Genomic DNA, 20,444 nt, shown 5'->3' on the forward strand with positions numbered 1-20,444 from the left:
GCGCCCGGTTAGCTAGCCTTGATTCTCTTTGAAAAACTTAACGTTTACTTACGTTGTGTTTCTTACGTTGTTGGGCTACCGTAAACTACCTATACTACACTATATTACCAAACTTTTGCTCAGGAATGACGACGTCTTTCTTGCCACGAAGTAGCATCGGTAGGGTCCGTTGCCATAGCTACCCTGGAGAGAGGGCGAGACTGCTCACGTGACCCAGCAAGATGGCGACCACAATGTAGAATGGATGTGAATGTGAGTATTATAAGCTAACCGTTAGATTAATAAACCGCTGGATAATGGCGTATTGTTTTAAACCACCGTCGGTGTACTTTACATTGTGTTACAAAACAAATGTTTTCTCTTCATTGTAGTGTGAAAACATAAGTCACTGGCGTTTTCTCCTCGGTTCAGCCCACCAACTAAAGTAACGCTGACCGAATCCGCTAACGTTAGCTCTCTTATAATGTGAGCTTCATCATTTATTGTTTATCGTTACTCAGCTGTTTTCCCACTTCAGACAGGGTGGCTCTCCACAGTCAGTGGCTGAATATCTCCAACTTATTCGTTTTCATCTGTTCTCTTTCAGGATTTAAACTAAGTGGGTCCGGTTTGCTGGAGATTTGGATCTGCTGGTTAATTGTTCATCTTTATCATATTACAGAATCAAGATGGCCCTAAATGTCTTCGGTAAGCAGCATCACGCCTCAGATACCGGCCTTTGTGCCTTCATCTGAGTGTATTAATGGTTTGTTGGTATTGTGTATTTTGCTGGGTTGTAGCTGATACATTGATGCACAGTCTGCTGACCAATGTGGTCAACCATAATTTTACTACGTTCATGTTTCTCTAATGTATTTTGGTAAAATTTGACGAGGCCACTAGAAATATGAAGAATTCAGTTGCCATGGATCTTAACTATGCAGTGTTTCCTCTGTAATTATTTAGTAATAGTGAACCACCATGGCAAATATAAGTATAATACATTGTAATTTACCCTTATCTTATTTTAAACTAAAATTAATGTAGGTGAGATACTTCAGAAGTAATGATTACATATAACAAAAAAAAGATTTTGCACAACTTTAAACGAGAAAAGATACAACTGGAATTATTGACCAAAGCATTGTAGCTGTATTAAAATTATTGCTACTCTATACTTCTCCACTAAATTTCATTTTACTTATTACTCCAGTACATTTATTTGACCGTTATAGTCAATGGTTACTTTGAAGACTGAGACTTAACATACAAATTATATGGCTAGTTTATATAATAGAGACAATATATTAAACTATCCAGCAGTGCATAAAACAGCTAAAACTGCAATTACTATGGCCTGTTAAAATATTAAAGTCCTGCTTACACTGTAATGCATCAGCAATGATAATTACTTTAATATGAAAATATAAATACTGACAGGGTTCCTTCTGCTCCAGAATAAATACTTATACTTTTGATACTCTCTGGTCCAGAGTGTAAAATTGGAATTGGAATGTAATATTCCTAAATGTGTTTTCTTTAGTATGTAATCACCTGAAAATAAGAGAAATAATGATAATAGAGGACGTGGGTACACTTCCATTTAGGCTGCCATGTTGCATGTTGTACTGTCATGTTTCTACAGTAGGCCAGAAGGGACAAAGCAAACACTGGGTTCAGATAAGGCCTTCTTTGTTTTGCATAAGTTCATTTGTGTAGTTTCTCCTACATGCTTGGAAGGGAAGGGTGAGAGGAGTTGTTTGTAATCTCAGTGAGGGTTAAATTATCCTATAACAAGCAAGCACTATTTAATAGGTATTCTAATTAGAAAGTGTTAAACTTAAACTTTTTTTGGTAAGCTTTCATGTTAAACTTCAATTTGTGAAAAAAAAAACTACACATTCCAGATGTCAGAACAAGTGTGGTGGAGAAAAAAGCTCAATATATCCCTTTGAAATTTGGTGGGGTGACAGTATAAAGCCTCACAAAAATGGCAACACTCAACTAAATCACCAGTGCATCACAATAATCCTCACAGCACTTCAGTAAAACCACTGGATTTTATTTCTTTCCACCCCTGCTGCATCTGCAGACACTGCGAGTTCTCAGCAGTCTATATGTTATGTCTGGTTTCTTGTGAGCCTATGTATCTGTTTGTTGCCTTGAGAAAGAGGGTGAGACACTTGCCCAGGGGGAGGATTTGGAGTTATTTTGAAGACAGGATACCGGGACGACAAGTGCTGAATAGATAAGGCTTGTAGGGTGAACTCAGAGTACACAGAGACAGGAAACAGGCTGTTAGTTTTACCCATGCAGAGACGATGGAAGGCAGCATATGACTGAATTTGCAAGATGCTGGCCAAAGGACAGCGGAGTCTTAAGATGCATATTGATTTATGTCATCAAAATTAGTCTATTTCCTACTGATTTTTTTTTTACCTTTCCAACTCCACTGTCCAAATCTCAGCTAACCCTTTGCAGACTTTATGCTAATCTCACGGAGTCTGGGGTAAAAACCATGCATTTACGTACATGCAGTATAAATATATCTATGCTATTTGAATATCTCTGAGAGTAACCTCCCCTGAACAGAAGTGCTTGCCATCCAATTGCCAAAAAGGCAGTTCTTACAGAAATCTCCACATGTCAAGTTTCTGACAGCACTAACTAACTAACTAACTAGAAAAACTTGACAGAGTATTGGGCTGCATCTTAAATTAATCTTTAAATTCCCAGCTTTCAGATGATTTAACCCACTCTATATATACTGTTGATGTTCTAGTGGAGCAAGTTTAGTTCAGAAACAAAGTTTATCTCTTTGCCTAATTCCAAATTAGTTGCAAATAAAGCCTTGCATCATTGCTGTGAATTTGCACAGATGCTTCACACTATGAGTCACTGAATAAATGTACACAACACCAAATTTGAACCTGAAAGGATTTCACAGTAATCACAGTGTAGGATTTTCAGTAGCTGCTGCGGAGTTCAGCCAAACTCCAACTGAGTGCTCGAGGGCTGGAGATTATTCTGTTGCATAGAGTCATGCTTCCTCTAATATTAATGTCAGCGTTGTTTATGGTCCGCAAGAGCTGAACAAGCAAAGCTCCATTGCTGATATCATCTACAATTAATTTTACACGGGTAGGCCTGAGGGGGTGACAGCAAGAGCTTGTCTGACTGTAAGAAAGATAAACATCGCAGTGAGAGCTCATTTACTTTCAGTTTCTGCAAAGCAATATCAATGAATCTTTAACAGTTTCTTTGTGCTGCACAGAGTAGATCTATTTATTAAGTCACCATGGGGTTTCTATTGTGGAAAAATACATTATTCATCTGCCTGATATCCCAAGGTAATCTGTATTAAAACTAAAGAAAATAAAGTAGCTGAAAGCCATAACATCATATGTGACACTGTCAGTTTATCCACATTTGGCAACTGCATTAATAAAACTGCTAAATTCTCTTCAGCGATATCTGTATTTAGCGGTGATGATCATGCGATTGCGTCAAAATCTTGTTGCCCTTACTCATCAGCAACCTCTCATCCAGTGAACAGGAATTTAAAAATGTCAAATAGTATGTGTTATGTTATTGATTTATAATAAGAAAGCAGATTAAATGAAAGGAGAGAATGCTGGTCTTATCCGGTTGGTGGTTTATATGAAAATTGAGATGTACTGTAGACCAGGCAGATAAAATCAGCACTGATCATTATCATGTTTTGTCCACTTGGGGGCACTGCAGCAAAGCAAATTAAGTTTTGAGTAACTTAGCAGCTGTTAAAGATGTTTTGTTGTTTTTCTGCCCTTAGATCATGATGAATACAGGCCGCCGGTGTGGAAGTCTTATTGTAAGTAATGCTGGAACTTTTTTAAACTTAAATTTTCTTAAAAGTATTTGGCTATGTGGTATTCCTTGAGACTTCAGTGTTTCTTTATGGTGGCTGCATGCTTTTTGCTGATGGTTTGCTGTGTATTTTTTGCCACAGTGTACCAGCTCCAACAGGAGGCACCTCACCCCCGTAGACTCACCTGTACCTCTGAGGTAAGAACATTTCCAGCCAACCAATGTTCAATTAGTCTGTCATGTCTGGAGATAAATATAGATAAATCCACCTTCATTCCATGTGGTATTGCACTGAATAAATCAAATTACATACTACCCTACAAAAGCAGAGAGTAATAACTACAGATGCATTTAGGTTTAGAGAAAAACAAGGGTTTAAAGTCTTTCTTTCTTTCTTCAAAATTACACTAACATAATTAAAAGAAGAGAGCATTAAATATAAAGTGCAATATAATGTATAAGGAGTAAATGCTAAAGCCAGTGTGGAATATAATAGCAATAGAAATTAAATAAAAATATGTTAAGTAAAATAATAAGTTGCTCAAGCTTTCATGTGATGAAAGCCCTCTTACTTTAGTTAGCTGCCTTTCTACAGCAGCGACTGCAGTAATACACATCCAATATACTGTGTTTTTACCATGTTTTAAGTCCATTTTGTACTTCCTGCAAGTTTAAAAAGCTCATGGAAATTATACATTCCTACAGCATACTTTATGGTACTACTCCATATAAACTTTTTGCAAACTTTGAATTTGCAGATGAGGTACTCAAGATGACAGAAAAAGAAGCTAAAAATGTCCGTTGTGGCTGTGCTGTCACTTTGCGTACATTAGCAACATTCCCTTTTGCCTTTTTGCTTTTTTAGTTAAGCAGGAGTATTGAGCACAGGTGCAGTGTGCCATCACATTTTTTATCTGGGTGTATTTTTTCACAGATGTTTCATCTGAATTAAAGCCTCAACACCCAAAGGAGGTCAGCAGTCAGTTTGATGACCCATTATTACCTTGTATCTTCACTGAGGCATAACATATTCTCTGTCAGTGGTTTCACCAGCAGGTAGATGCGATCGTTACAGACTTAAACAATAATGGTATGGATCGAGCCTCAAGCAAGTGTGTGTATCGTGTAAGTGTGTGTGTGTTTGGTCCCCTTAGAGACTGTGTTCGCTGACTCGGCTTGTAGCAGGGCTGATTGTTTTTGCCGTAGTTCAACAATGCTTTGTCTGTAGGGAGGAAAGGCATCTGTTAAAGCACCTATATTGCCTGATTTTTTTTCATGTTGTACCTTTAGCATGATCAAGGAAAGTCAGCGTTTTATATTAGCATTCTGTAGTTTTATTTTTAGGATATTGGAACAATGATCTATCTAACATTTGGTGGGTAGATGTGTTGGCCTTTTATTTCTGATGAAAACAACATGAATATAGGTGTCTTTATGTTTTTATAAGTGTAGTTTAAACAGATAAGAAGAGGCTCCTCCAGGTGGTGCTACACATTGCTGATGTCCACTAAATGCCATGCACCAGCACCTCTGTCCTCAGGGGACACAGCCACCAGATGTGTGTGAGTCTGTGTGTGGGGGGACAACAAGGTTTTGGGCAATCCAAGCGGGATTAAAAAATGGGGTTTTGTACGTCTGGTGTTTTGTGCGCGCATAAATCTGTTAAAGACTGTCCTCTCAGGGCCTAACGGATGTTAATGTGTGTGTATGTGTGATGCAAAATGAACAGCTGTTGGCTCTGACGCCCTGGCCTGGTCAGGTAGTCGGTGCTGACCCAGTTAAAATCAGCAGACAGACGGGGTGGAGGAGCCCCCCTTGCTTGTCTGCTGGGAGTTCAGCCATATGTGGTTTAATGATGCACCAATAAGCACTTATCTGTGGCTGGTACTTTTTAATTTGTGGCATGTTGGGTTGGCATTAATGAGTGGAGACTGTCCTTTAATTGGAAGACCTCAGGTTACATCATTTTTAAAAGTGAAAACTTTTTGAAATGCACTCAATAACAGACACAAGAAAGGAATAATCAGCACAAGCTGTTACTGACTTAGTCTGTTTATTGACTAGTGAATTTGTCCATCAAACAAAAATGCCAAACGTCCACATCTTCCAGCTTCCAGTTGGATGTGGTCAAAGGAAACTGTGCCCTCACAAAACATGTTTTTGTCCATAACTCAAGAATTCATGCACTTAGTATGTTAAAATTTCACATAAATATCCAATCTAACCTACTAAAATTCCTTTATTGTCATAGCACATAGCACAACAAAATTGAGCAGCATTTCTATTGGTGCAAACATACATAAACAATAAATAACAGTTTTCACTGTATGTATTTTCTGAGTCTGGGCATACAAATGTGTATGGTGTGATGGAGGAGTTCTGCACTGTGGCTTGACAGTGCGATTGTTTAGAGGGCGAGATGATGGATCTCAGTTTGACACCTGTGTCATTCACACAGAAATCAATGCAAGAGGTTGGTTATATGTGGACACACAAATCTGATCTGAAGGTATGGACAGTCTGACTTAAAAATCTGATTTGAGCCATCATGTGCAATGCATTTGTGGATCTGGGTTGTTTTCATTGCAGCGTGTCCATAATCCTGGGTAATAATTGCTTTCCTTTCTCTGTTGTGAGCTGACATTTTCCTCTCACTGACTGCTGAGTGTCTTGGAGTGATCCACCGAAGACATAAATTTTTCAAACTGATGAACTGTTAAGTGGAAAGCTCTCTGTGGAGCTCTTAACTCCTTTATATCCTTTTTATTAAAGCGCTCAATGAAGACAGGTAGCAGTTGTTAGTTTGCTACAGGTGCCTAATTCAGTATGTTCATAAACCTACAGACAGTGTATTTAACTCTTACATAATTGTCCCATGTGTTTGATTCCTGTCTCTGTCAGGTAGACATTTCACTCTGTACCAGTGTATTTCATCATTTCAGTCAAAACACACTGTTTATGAAAAAGAGATGTGTCCCTCTTCCAAGCAGCTCGCCCCCTCCAGCTCAGCACTCTGTTATGTGCAGTCAAGGATGTTTATTGAGCATTAGTGACGGGTATTAGTCTGTCCGTTCCATGCATTGCGCACTGACAGGGCTCAGAGCAGTTTTGGTAGGTGTCCAGAGATGCACGTGCATGGCTGATATAAGGGAGAGCTAACATCCCTCCTTTTTGTACATCCACCATCATGATTGGCAGCACAAATTTTGACTCTTCTACCATCTCAACTATATTTGATCACAGGCTGAATATGTGATGCTCCTGTATGTCCTTCACTTGCCTCTTGTTCCTGTGTCTTCTCCACACACACCGACAGCAGAGCATGCAAATTAACATTCAGAGCCGCATGTTGGGTCTTTGTTGATTTATTGGCTCGACAGCAGTTTTGTTGAGAACAACAGAACGTTCAGCTTTTTATCTGACTCGTGCAATATTCTCTGCGCCCACACGCTCACGAACTCGCACTTACTCACTAAAATGTGGCAAAGTCTGGGAAAATAATCAGCAAGAGTCAGTGGCATTTCATACACTCCATTGTTATTGTTTTTAACCTTTATACTTGCATATACAGGTGTTTTAACTAGTTTGTTTTGCACATGAGTGTCAGTCTTCTGCTCTGTGTGACATAACAGCCATGTACTTTTTTAGTGTTTTACAGACTTCATATTTTTCTTTTCTCTGCAGGTGGAGAACCGTCCTAAATACTATGGAAGAGAGTAAGTTTGCCTTCTCTATGATGCACATTCCCTCTGTTATTTAATCCAAAGTTATCCACACACTATACATAAAAAACATAATTTGTACAAGAAGTATTTCTTGGACTTGGTAGACCAGTTACGGTGATAAGGTGTCATAAAGCTGGTTTCCATGGATTTGACAACTGATTTACTCGACAGTTTGCTGCTGTTTATGTCCAGGTACCATGGGATGATCTCCAGAGAAGAGGCCGACCAGTTACTGAGTCAGGCTGAAGGCAGCTACCTCATCAGAGAGAGTCAGAGGCAGCCAGGCACGTACACGCTGGCTCTAAGGTATGTTTGTGTTTGTGTATTAAGCTAACTAAGAGGTAATGCAGACAATCAAGAACACATGTGAGCCCTGTGGTGCAAGTGATTATGTGTAAGCTTAAATGCTGGACCAGAGATCCCAGTGTGTTTGTTAGAAAATGAACCACCACATCTAGAAAACAGGTAACTTGAATCAGAGTCCAGTCAGAAGTGTGATATATCCTCAGTGTGCTGTGTTGTTATAAACACTGAGTTTTTCCTGCAAATTTTATGGCTCTGTAATCTCAGAGACTATTCAGGGTTTTTCCTTGTAAATCTCAGAGAATGTTTCTCATGAATTTACCTCTTTAATCTCACAGAATATCCTTTTTTTCACGTAAATTTACCATTTTAATTTCAGAGAATATGCATGTTTTTTTAACCTGAAATGGCCTGTTGTAGGAATGTGCAATCTAAAAATAACATTTTTTTAATGTTACAAGTCCTTGAAAAGTAAGCCAAAGAAGATAACAGAAGATATTTATTTAACCCTTGCCTTACTTGAAGAAGTGTCTATGTTGCATGTGTTCTGCTTCTTCTCCTCATGTTAATCCCCTGAGTCCTTGCAGTAGTTTGACCTCCAACACCAGTGTCCATACCTGCATGTATTTGTGTGACAAGGCAATAAAAAGCGAAGCTTTGTGAATGCTGAGCATGTCGGATTGTGTGAGTTCAGACCCCAGGTGCTGTGAGGTGTGAGGGCTTAAAGGCAGCAGTAAAGTTGAGCCATAAGCTGCTCAGAGGCGCTCATCTTAAAACTCACATGGCTCCACACACTTCCTCACAGCCTTTTCCTCAGGAGGGGTCAGCGTGTGAGGGAGTGAAGGTTTGTGGGAGATTGTGTATCCTCAGTACCACCCATTTGCCCACTTTTTCTCAGCCTGGTTAGCTTGTGCACATATCAGTTTCACTTGACTATGACCTATCAATTTCTCAGAGTAGTTGTCTCACTTTTAAAATGGGTGCATGGCATCATTAGAATTAGGTTTTGGGTCAGTTTGCTCTATTCATAGTCATGCCGTTCTTCCACCTGCACAAGTTTCTCTTCCATCCCTGTGGTTATAGTAATTACCTTCCATAAATACCCCGTTCATAAACTAGTGTTCCGCTCTGGGTTTGCAGAAAAGGAAAGGTTGGATTTTGGGTTAATGATCTAGCGGTGCTGCTTTATCTCGCGGTGGTTTCATTGTGAGCCACTGAGGAGCAGATAATGTCTTGGCCCAGTTCAGGGTCTGTCTAACACAGCTATGTTGCTTTGAGTTTGTGCCATTTTTTTGACTGTGTTATCTTTGAAAAAGGCTGCAGCATTTCCATGTATAAAGAGGGAAAACAAGTAGAGTTTGGTTGTGATGATGAGTTCTTTTTTCCTTCTTGTGTTCTCAACCCCTCAATTTAAACATTGTTATTTATTTAGAACATTTAGTTATTTATTTAGAACATTACAAGCAAAACAACAGTTTTACAACTATATAATAGATATAGAAAAAACTCACAAAAGCTGAAATTCTAAATGGTTTATCCCTGATGTCGGTTGCAGCCTGCATGTCCCAGTGGAAGTGTTGGCTGTTCAGAAGGTTAATGTTTTGGCATTGAGCTGAAGAGATCGCCTCCTCTGAATTTATTTCCAACAAGTAACCATTATCATGTTTAGACTACATATGCTTTATTTTTTGCCAAGTAGCTGTTGATGACATGCAACCCCTAACCTTGCAAAGATGTGCATGTGTGTAACAACAGAAGCAACAGAATCCCAAAGTTATGACTTCAACTTTAAGGACACAGTCCAATGCTAGACAATATTAAAGCTTCCTCCTCCGTTGCTTCCAGGTTTGGGAACCAGACGAGAAACTTCCGGCTCTACCATGACGGGAAGCACTTTGTCGGAGAGAAGAGGTTCGAGTCCATCCACGACCTGGTCACAGACGGCCTCATCACACTCTACATTGAGACAAAGGTGTGTGTGTGTCCATCTGTTCTTCACTCTTTCCTTCTTAACAATACTAATGAAGCACCATAACTTTCTATATTCAAAGCAAAAAGGAGAAGTAGACAGTTGATTACTTTGCAGAATGGATGAGCTTAAAGTTTGAGCCTTTAACCCATGTTTGCCAAATTAAAAAAAGCTTTACTCACATATTAGCCTTTGATCACCACTTGTTTACTTGAAAATATCACCAAAAGTAAAAAGGAACATTATAATTTTCTTAAGCTCACTCCTCATTAAGTGTTTGTTTAATCAGACGATGGGAGAGTACTGAAGAGAATAAAACAGTCTTTTAAAATGAAGACTATTATTGCAAGATTGAGTCCAAGGACAGTGGGAAACATTGCTGTTGTTATCAATGATATAAACCTGTAATATTTACAGTAACCTGCTTTTCTGTCAGGCAGCAGAGTACATTGCTAAGATGACCATAAACCCCATCTATGAACATGTGGGCTACACCACCCTGAACCAGGAGCCCACCCTGAAAAAACACCTACCACTCAGCCCGGAGGCCCCAGATGGACCCGCTCCACCCAAAGACGACCGTAACACTGAGGAGAGGGTGAGGACAAACACCTGTGTATAACTTAAATACCTAATACCTTAAATGTCTTTAAAATTCATCACTCATTGCAAAAATTATTTTTTTTAAATAGAAACCGTGCAGGATCTCAGGCCAAAAGTTTCCTCCACTTATCTTCTGTTTTTGGCAAACCAACCTGAGAGCTTTGGGGGAGTTTGGGGGGGATGGTTTGAGTTGGAAATAGAGTAGAGTTGGCACAGAGGATTGGCTGCAGACCAAATAATATTCCTGAAATTAGGCCTTAAAATTAACCATTCTGAGACAAATTGAATCATTCATCAAGTCTCCTAGACTGGCTGCTTTTCTAATTTCCTTTGCATGTTGTAGAAGACTGTAAAATGGTGAACAATCGGCCATTCATATCTCAAAAGTGAGATCAATAATCAGCACCGAACTTGACATTGAAAAATGTATGAATATTATGTGTATAGTTTTTGGGTTGGATTGATCCAGATGAAAACATTCAGGCTGGATTGGCATTTACTTTTTGAAATGTATGCACCTTAAAGGGGTAGTGGTTTGAAGTGGAGCCGTATCCATTGTAAGTGTATAACCTAAAGTAGATGGTGGTCAGCATGCCCCTACTGTAGTTTGGAGAGGCAGGAGTGCTGGTGTAGGAAGCAAAGCGATGTACTGCTGTGGACAGGGTCAGCAGCAAAACCTATTTTAGCCACCAGCAAGAGAGAACGAAATTTGGTTGATATCACTGACACTGTCCACAGCTTAGCTTACTACTGGTACTCTCTGTTTGTCCAAATTTGCCGCATGCCGGCCGCCATCTACTGTAGGTAATACACTGACTTTTACTAAGTACCTCATGCAACCCCACTTCAAATAATCCAAACTATCCCTTTAATCCAGATGATATAAGTAGGAGGTGCACAATTTCTGTTTCAGTTCAGCAGATGAAGGAATCTGTCATTTGAAAGTAGAAGATAAGTGAATTTATGCTGTGGGCAGTAAGCATAATAACTTGAACAATCAGTGTCTTTATGATCTTTGCAGAATGTAGTAAAAAGTATATAAAATGATTCTTGATGTACAATATCCAGAGATTAGGGCTTGTAGAGCGTGGATTGTGAAACTGAAACGTGAAGAACCCCTGCAGAGTTAAAATATAGGGTAAAGGTGAGGAAAGTTGCTGTATATACAGTGCTAAGATGGAAGGATGAGAGTTGAGGAACATGGTGAAAGAAGGAGAAGCGGAAGGAGGAGGAGGAGGAGGATGGATGCAGAGGAGAGATGGCCTCCAGCCAAGGGCTCTGCAGTAAAATTACATAACAGCAGTTTGCCTGCAGAAACCTGCTATCTCCCAGAAGCCTTCTACTAAATATTCAGGAACTGACTTACTCATTAGTTTCCGTTCAGCTGTGCGATGATTTGTTTGTTTTTTGTGTTTAGTTTTAAACTTAGACAGGAAACTTATTCTAAACATGAAGAGGGTGAAAACAGATGTGAGGTTTCTGTATACAGCGGTGGCTAACAGTGATGCTAATTACTGGGCAACATTTAATGTAAATTGAACTTCTGCAGCTGGGTGTTTTGTGCAGGTGGATGCATGAAAATGAGGCTGGAGATGCAGAACCATTCATATAAACTGCTGCAAAACCCTCAGACTGGTGTATAGACACACACACACTCATTAGTGTAACACAGTCCAGTTAAATCACACACCAACTGGCACATAACAAAGTGTGCAATGCGTTTATCTGCTACACCAGTACCAAGCCTCCTGAGGCCTTGTATGACCTGCAGTGCATGACCACCACTGCACCTCATACATCACTGTCTATATGTGTGTGTGTGTGTGTGTGTGTGTGTGTGTGTGTGTAATGGGGGTGGTCCTGTGTACGTGTGTGCTTTTCATAATTGGGTGGATTTGCAGACAAAGCAGCACGGCTGTGACATTGGGACAAGAGGTGGCTCTTTGTACTGTAGGGAAGACGAACGCGTGAGAAATACATATTTCATTCAGCTCATCACCTTTTGTTGTGGGCGAAACGTAGTTTTTTACGGCTCCCGTGAGGGCGACAAACACGTTCCGGTGATGAGTTTTTAAAATTTAATTTTGAAGGCCTTGTTTGGAGAGCGGGTTCACTGGGGGGTGACAGAAATGATTGAATTGTTGTTAATGGAGCTGCAAAGGCTACTTGACAAATCGATTAGTCAATTAAAAGATAATTAGTTGCCAAATATTTTAGTCTTTTTTCAAGCAAATATTTTAGTCTGTTTTGACTGTTTGTTGGACAAAAGAAGCAATTTGAAGAGGCACTTTGGTCTTTCATGTATATTTTTCATATTTTTTTGACATTTTATAGATTAAACTATTAATTGACTAGTTGTAACCTTAGTTGTCATTATTGTAGTGAATAAAAGCTCTGATCTGACCGAAAATACAGCAAAAATAATCCACAAACTGCGTGTGAGGAGATTACAGTGCACAGATGATACCTCCATCAGTATATGAGCTTGCTATCCATAACCATAATCCTTTTTCTGTTGTTTTTTGTCTTTCTTTCTATGTCTACAATTGAGGTTCTCTTTTGTTCAGCACCCTCCACCCTCGCCATCCCTATGCATTAAATATCCATGACCAGTCATACATATTCACTGTGTTGTATATGTAAGATGTGGATTAGTGATGTGAATATCTGGTTCCTTGTAACAGTGGAATTTTGACTTATTTATTATATATTTTTAAACGATCAAACTACTTTTCCACAAAACAAGATTTGTTGTATCTTAATGTAAAATTTTTAGACACAGTAGAGATTTTGCAACTAATAATTGTTTTCATTGTTGATTAATCTGTTGAGTATTTTCTCAATTAGTCAATTATTTTTTGATCTATAAAATGAGGATGGTGATAAAGGTTAACTGATGTTTCCCAAATCCCAAGATGACATCTACAATTGTCTTGTTTTGTTCACAACCCAAAGATATTCATTATATTATATATTATAATATTCACATGACATAACATGAATACACTAGAATCAGAGACAGAATATAGACTTTTCCATAAAAAGTAACTCAAACTAATTGTTGTAACACCAGAGGCTTCATTATTAATCTGCAGAACTCTTTAACACTTGGTACTTTTAATTAACGCACTGCAATAAAATGTTCTTCTTGCAGTATAAGTAAGAATACAGTACAGTCTGTTTTGACGTCTAATAAAAAAGATCAAACACGCAGCTTGAAGCTTTAAATCTCTTACAGAGTAACAGGATTAAATGCAGTCCCGCCGCTTGTTTGTTGAACCCAAAAATGTCAAAGACAGTCCAAACATCAACCCACCAGAGGCTGTACTTAACCAGAAACCTCTCACAAAAGTGCACTTCTTAAGTGAAAATTTTGCCCTAAACTGTTCTTGTTTAATGTTACTTGTACACTCTAATATAGTGGATGACCAGAGCCACATGAGGACACGAGATTGTGTACTCTGTTCAAATTTCAAGCAAGAAACATGCACATAAAATATGTAATAGCACTATTGTTTACAGTGGAAAGTGGGAAACATTGGAGGGAAAATTGATTGATGTCACAGGTAAAATGACAAAAGAAGAGAGACAAAGAGGAACGAAAAAGTGTGAACGAATGAATGAAACAACAGCCTCTCTTGCTCTTTCTCTCCTGGGACAATCGAGGTGGCAGATTTGGTGACGAACAACAAGAATTGCCGCCTTCCGATTGGCTCCTTCTCCTCTCAATGTGACCTGTTAAATTCATCCATTACTGCACCGTAGCTCAGCTCTGCCTCCCCCATCCCTCCTCCTCCTCTGCTTCTTTCTTTCTCTCTCTGCCTCTATCACCTCCCTCCTCCGCTGGTTCTGCCTGCCGAGTGTGTGTGTGTGTGTGTGTGTGGATGGAAAGCGGATTAACACACACACACGCTGAGCCATGTGGGCTGGAGCGCTCACCTACACGAGACCAGGAGACAGGAATGCTCATTCTGTCGCATCAGTCCAATTTTTAGGATTTTTGGAGCTTTTCATGAAGTGAAGATTTGTTGAATCTTATTAGATTAACTTTTTTTAATTTTCTGTTTCCCGAGGCGGGCTTTTATTGGCTGGCTGGCTTTGTTTTTTTGTTATGAAGTGGAATTGCAGCATGCAGCCAGCATCAGTATGCAGAGCTGATGTGATTGGTTGATCTTTGTGGTGCTAAGACAGCAGGATTGGTCGTGTGTTGGCTCCTCGGCTTGGGATGTTGTTGTCAGATGGAGCTTTGAAATTATTTGAGAGTCTAGTTGTTGTGACGTTTGTTACTTATTCCTGTTTTTAGTAATTACCCTGCACGTTTTTTTTAAGTATTTTCTTTTTTTCTAGATTTACTCACTGTATTTATTAATGGGGCTCCGGTTTTGTTCTCTTTTGATTTAAACCTCCAGTGTGAGTTGATTTACTACAGGTCCCACAATGCCGAGCCGAGAGTCGTATGTCGTTAAAAGAGGTAAAAAGCAATCACGCAGGCGAGCTGAGAAGGAAACAGGTCAGAAGGGCTCTTTGTTTACCGCAGCTCTTGGTTTGAACGTCAGCGCTGGTTCGACCCCCTCCCTGCCAGTATCTGGCAGCGCCTCGTCCTCGGACCCCAGCACGGGCTCGGGACCCTGTCTCAACCCCTCCAAACCCACCTCCCCTGCTTCCACCTTCTGGCAACCAATCAGATCTTTTGCCCTTTCGCAGCTTACATCGCTGGTGCGGCGGGCCACCCTGAGGGAGAGCGACTTGGCGCCCAAGTACGAGAAGGTCCACAACTTCAAGGTGAGAGCCGCAGCCTGTTTATGTGAGTGTGTGAATGATGCTGGAATCGCTGATTCAGCTCATGGGGTCTTATTCAAATTCACCTCAGAGAGCTCAGAGCGCACACACACACAGAAACACACACATACACATTTCCATTTGCATGTTTCAGCTTCTGTTTAGCGCTTTAGATCCTCAGATTTCCATATTACAAGTAGCCATTAGTGAGGAGCACAAAGGTCAGAGCCACAGTGGACTGAGCTCAAGGGAGACGTGGACCAACACACACTCAGACACACAAAGAGCACTGTGGAGGTTATTAGCATTTCATTATATAGAGCAAATTTATGCAATAAATGAGCAGATTAAAACTCATTGTAATAATTCTATAATTGTCCTTTCAGTGCTCCTATTGTGTCTCTGTCATTCTTTTGTCAGTGCCTGTTAGTCTGCAATAAAGATTATTGCTGGTGTCCAGGTATTTCTTGAGCCATTCCAGGTTGCATTAATATTTCTCACCTTGTTCTCCGTGTGTACCTGTGCAAATATACCATTTTTTACAACAGTCAATTTATGTGTTTTGTCTGTTTTCATTGTAATATTTGTTGTGACTTACTTACATTTACTTACGTTTTAAAAACAGCCTTTTTAAGATTAAATTTCCCCTCTTATCTCTGTCCTTGTAACCAGGTTCATACATTCAGAGGCCCCCACTGGTGTGAGTACTGTGCCAACTTCATGTGGGGCCTCATCGCTCAGGGAGTCAAGTGTGCAGGTAACACACACATCCTGTCTCCTCCTTTCCTCACACTAGAGATACTTTTTCCTTCCTTGTGCCAATTCTGATGCCTGATCTTTGTGGCTGATACTATTTTTAACAGCTCTCTGCTACTAACCCTGAATCAGTATAATATGATTGCTATCATTCTTGTATGACCTGGCTCTGGTTAAAGAAATGTGGTGGACTGGACGCCACTGGGAAGTGTTACAGTTCTGTTTCGGGGCTAATTTTGATTGCATTACCATTGCAGGAATTTTCCCCAGGGTTTAGGAACCTCTGGAGGATCATAAGCCATATTTCCACTCTAAGTGGTCTACTTTTTAACTTAACTTAAAGGTTACTTCAGATATTATTGTCTGTGTTTTCACCACAGTCTAAAAACTTATCTTCATGAGTTTTTAGACTGTGGTGGAAAGCAGTTCCTGAGACTAAATTTTCTGGGCACTCTGGGTGGAAACAGCTAAATTACATGGTATGGGATTGATGCATAGACTCAAATACTCAGCGTGTTTTAGGCTGCATCTGTGGCATTTTTCCAGTGCAACAAAACAGTGCGTAATACTTTTTTCTCCGGCTTGCTGGTTTTCAGTCAACTTTGATTTATAATAGACAAGTATCCCAGAAAAGATTCAATTTCTGCTTCTTTTTGCCTCCTCCACTCTGTTCAATGCCAGCGCCTCTCTCTCAAATCATGACTGAAAACTGGGACAGCAGGCTTTAACTTAGTCACTTTTGCTGTTGACTCATCTGCAGTGTATCATCAAATTCAAATGTTAAAAGACTCAATCTGGTGCCAGAGAACACACTGTCAGTGTGATTATTACTGTGTGTGGGGGATGAACTGTGCCTCTGCAATGCCTACTTTCTGTTTAAATGCAACTTTTATCATCCAGTCGAGTTATTATGATGAAACCAGAGGTGATTTTTGTATTGCTACATGTTGTTGTATTGTATGCATCTTGTTGCCCATTTTATTTCAATTTGTATAATTATGTAATTTATACAGAAGATGCCAGAAAGCCATTTTCACCCGCAGAGTCGACAAACAGTGAATTTCCTCGTTATCTCTCTTTCTCTGTCAGACTGTGGGTTGAACGTTCATAAGCAGTGCTCTAAAGTCGTCCCCAACGACTGCCAGCCCGACCTGCGGCACGTCAAGAAGGTGTACAGCTGCGACCTGACCACGCTGGTCAAAGCCCACAACACCAAGAGACCCATGGTGGTCGACATGTGCATACAGGAACTCGAGGCCAGAGGTGAGCTGGAGAAAGAGAGTGTGTGCGTTTGTGTGTGTGACTGAGTGGTTATATAATGTGGACAAAACAGAGAGCTTGTAAGTATTGTTTGCTGCAACCATAAGAGAGAGAAAAAGAGAACACCCACGGGGGTCTGTGTGTGTGTGTGTGTGTAGCAGAATCACTGCCACATGTGAGAGTGGGAGTTCGGCAGTATTCTCCCCATGGGATGCGAGTGGTCACAGGGGAGCTGCCACAGACAGGATTTTATTGACTACGAGACGAGACTTGAGTGAAAATAATCTGTGAAATCAATAAAGACAGCTGACTTGAAGAGATTGAACATGACTGGAGCAGGAGAGCAGTTCACCTCTCATTCCCAGCCCTGTCTCTGCTGTAGTTTACTGCCGCCTCCTCTCTTTGTTTGTGTCCTATCTATGTGTTTTTATCCTCTATTTCTATAGCTCATCCTCTTCAGTGTACTAAAGGGATATTTCTGATTATTAGAAGTGGGGTTTTTGAGGTACTTATCCATAGTCGGTGTATTACCGACATGAGATCGCTGTTGATACACTCCTTATTTGTAGAAGCAGAGAGGAGTACCAGCACAGAGGCTGTATTGACATTGTATTGTTGTGAACAAAGAAAAATCAATATCTTTAATTGTACGCCATAATTAGAGTATTTTCACTGCTTCAACTTGCCGTCAGACGGCCTTTTCCAACTGGAATCTTCTATTAAAATATGTCTATGTTGATCATGCAGAATTGAAACTTCAATTTGTTTAATTTTTCTGGTGGTGTCCCTTCAACTCTCTCTCAGGTCTTCAGTCAGAGGGTTTGTACAGAATATCAGGCTTCAGTGAACTGATTGAAGATGTCAAGCTGGCCTTTGACAGAGGTGAGTGTTTTTTTTAATTAAAGAATTTCCCTTTTAGGATCTGCTACCATAAAACTATTATATTGTGGCTTCTTTTCCATCTGACTGTGTTTTTCTGTCTGTGAAAGTACCAGATTCATTGTTTGGTTGATTTGTTTGGACGCTGTACCATCTAACTTTGCTCCACAGACGGAGAAAAGGCTGATATCTCTGCTAACGCTTACGAGGACATCAACATCATCACCGGAGCCCTGAAACTCTACTTCAGAGAGCTGCCTATTCCCCTCATCACATATGATGCCCACCCACGCTTCATAGAAGCTGCAAGTAGGTCTCCACGCTCTCTGTACCTCATTACATAAGATGCAAGACTGAATGGAAGAACAGTTTAGAAGCCAAGCTGAGCTTTGAAGGCACTTGGCAAGAAGGATAGTGTGTCCTGCTTATGCTACAAATTAAGAAAAGATGTGGGTGAAGTGTGTTTTGTCAGGTTTTTCCTTAAAATTTTATTATTTTAACTTGTGATAATTAATACCTAAGTGTTGGTTAGGCATGGGATAATCTGTGTTTAGAGCTCCTGAAACACTTTGTCCTTTAATTTGTGTTCATTTCTGTGTGTTTTGCAGAAATTGCAGACCCAGAAAAACGTCTGGAGGCTCTTCATGAGGCCTTGAAGCTGTTGCCACCAGCCCACTGCGAGACGCTGCGATACCTCATGGCTCACCTCAAGAGGTCTGAACATACAAGTCATGGTTTCACTTAAACATATACCTTTAGTTGTGATGAATAAGTTTTTCAAGACTCACTTATTTAGCAGAAGAGACACTGCCAGGGAGTAGAGTAAAGATTTTCAGAAATAGACATCACCGTGAAATGGAATCTTGCCCAGTTGCCATTTATATAATTAAAAGTGTGTTTATTTGCATAAATTTCCAGAACAGAAATCTTTTAATTTTAGCTTGGACATTAACACATTCTGCATAACCTTCTTAGCTTGATGGAGGATTTTGGATCGAAAAGAAAATTATTTCTTGTGTATTTTTACAGTTTAAATACATTAAAGCCACAATGTGTACATTTCTCACATAATAACCTCTTTGAATTAGTTTGATGGCACATGCTTTTGTTTTTTTATTTCTTAAAAAAATTCTGTGTTTCTTGTCTCAGTGTCTTTTATTAAGGCTGCCACTACGGTGCCAAGTTGCAAATTTTCAAATTCTACGCCTAGCAACTTTAAATCTACCATATACCTTCTAAATGACTGCTCTTTGTCACATGAACTAGTACCAACTGATCATTTTATTTCTTTTCTTAATTCAATGACATCTGTCCCTTTAACTAAGTAAATAAAACTACGAAATAGACCAAAATTGCAAAACGGATAAGTGCATAATACTTTAATAGCAAGGATTTAGTCAACTAACTTAGGTTTATTTCAAGGTTTGTGGTCAGAAGGGCTTATATAACCTTTCTGTCCTCTCTCCTTCCAGAGTGACCCTGCATGAGAAGGAAAACCTCATGTCCAGCGAGAACCTTGGCATTGTCTTCGGCCCGACACTGATGAGGGCCCCGGAGCTGGACGCCATGACGGCGCTCAACGACATCCGATACCAGAGACTTGTGGTGGAAACGCTCATTACCAACGAAGACGTGTTGTTCTGAGAGGAAGGGAGGGGAAGGGAAATGATTCTTTCAATGGGGAGAGGAAGGACGCAGGTTGGGAAGATGCTTACATGCGTCGCCCTCCTTTGAAAAGATGGAAGAATAAGTGACTTTTTACAAGAAATTGAAGAAGAAACATGCAAGATACCTGGAGCAGGACAAAAAGTATACTACCTGCTTTTGTGAGTCATGAAGGAAGGAACAGTGAAGGAAATTTGCAAAGAAGCAACTAATAAAAATCATAGTTGAGACAACTAGATGGAAGCATGCAGTGTTTCCCTACATTTTAAACGTTTAAACTCAATCAGCAGTCTTAAAGTCTCCACAGAAGACTTGTAACCATAAAAAAATTAGTTACTGGAACACTGAAGGACAATTTTCCAGCCTTATTCAATTTAAATAATTATTACCTCTATTGATGAGCTGGGAGAAAAGAGGAATATGTTCTTTATCATGAGAAGAAATCCTTTGTAGCATTGCAACACTACTTTGTCAATGTAGGGGAAACACTGTTTCATCCATCTTTATGTTAATATCTTCTCTTTCTTAAAGGGACAGTTTGGATCACTTGAAGTGGGGTTGTATGAGATATTTGTCTATAGTCATATAAACTGTTATCTCTCTCTCCAATACAACCAGACTCCATCGCCAAAATCAGTCATTTTACCTCACAGAACATGGGAATTGCTGGTCTAGCGATG

At 39.8% G+C, this 20,444-nt stretch overlaps 1 protein-coding gene across 1 annotated transcript; it reads left to right on the plus strand.

Moving 5' to 3' along the window:
• Nucleotides 1-146: 146 nt before the first annotated feature.
• Nucleotides 147-20,347, plus strand: LOC146304677 (N-chimaerin). Its single transcript, XM_084713852.1, has 15 exons — nucleotides 147-252; nucleotides 587-687; nucleotides 3,791-3,829; nucleotides 3,968-4,023; nucleotides 7,510-7,541; nucleotides 7,743-7,856; nucleotides 9,699-9,825; nucleotides 10,259-10,420; nucleotides 15,130-15,207; nucleotides 15,877-15,961; nucleotides 17,050-17,223; nucleotides 18,025-18,102; nucleotides 18,271-18,408; nucleotides 18,708-18,813; nucleotides 19,572-20,347. The coding sequence occupies exons 2-15, from the start codon at nucleotides 669-671 to the stop codon at nucleotides 19,741-19,743; spliced, it is 1,380 nt and encodes a 459-aa protein (XP_084569978.1). The 5' UTR covers nucleotides 147-252; nucleotides 587-668; the 3' UTR covers nucleotides 19,744-20,347.
• Nucleotides 20,348-20,444: the final 97 nt, after the last annotated feature.

This window comes from Lutjanus erythropterus, chromosome 24 (genome assembly GCF_056507025.1).
Source record: "Lutjanus erythropterus isolate fLutEry1 chromosome 24, fLutEry1.hap2, whole genome shotgun sequence".
Classification (NCBI taxonomy): domain Eukaryota; kingdom Metazoa; phylum Chordata; class Actinopteri; order Lutjaniformes; family Lutjanidae; genus Lutjanus; species Lutjanus erythropterus.

What these genes read in the sequence shown, in the direction of transcription:
- LOC146304677 (XM_084713852.1), top strand. An exon ending in GACTCACCTGTACCTCTGAG is followed by an intron (nt 4,024 to 7,509) that starts GTAAGAACATTT and finishes TTTTCTCTGCAG; the next exon opens with GTGGAGAACCGTCCTAAATA. An exon ending in CACTCTACATTGAGACAAAG is followed by an intron (nt 9,826 to 10,258) that starts GTGTGTGTGTGT and finishes CTTTTCTGTCAG; the next exon opens with GCAGCAGAGTACATTGCTAA.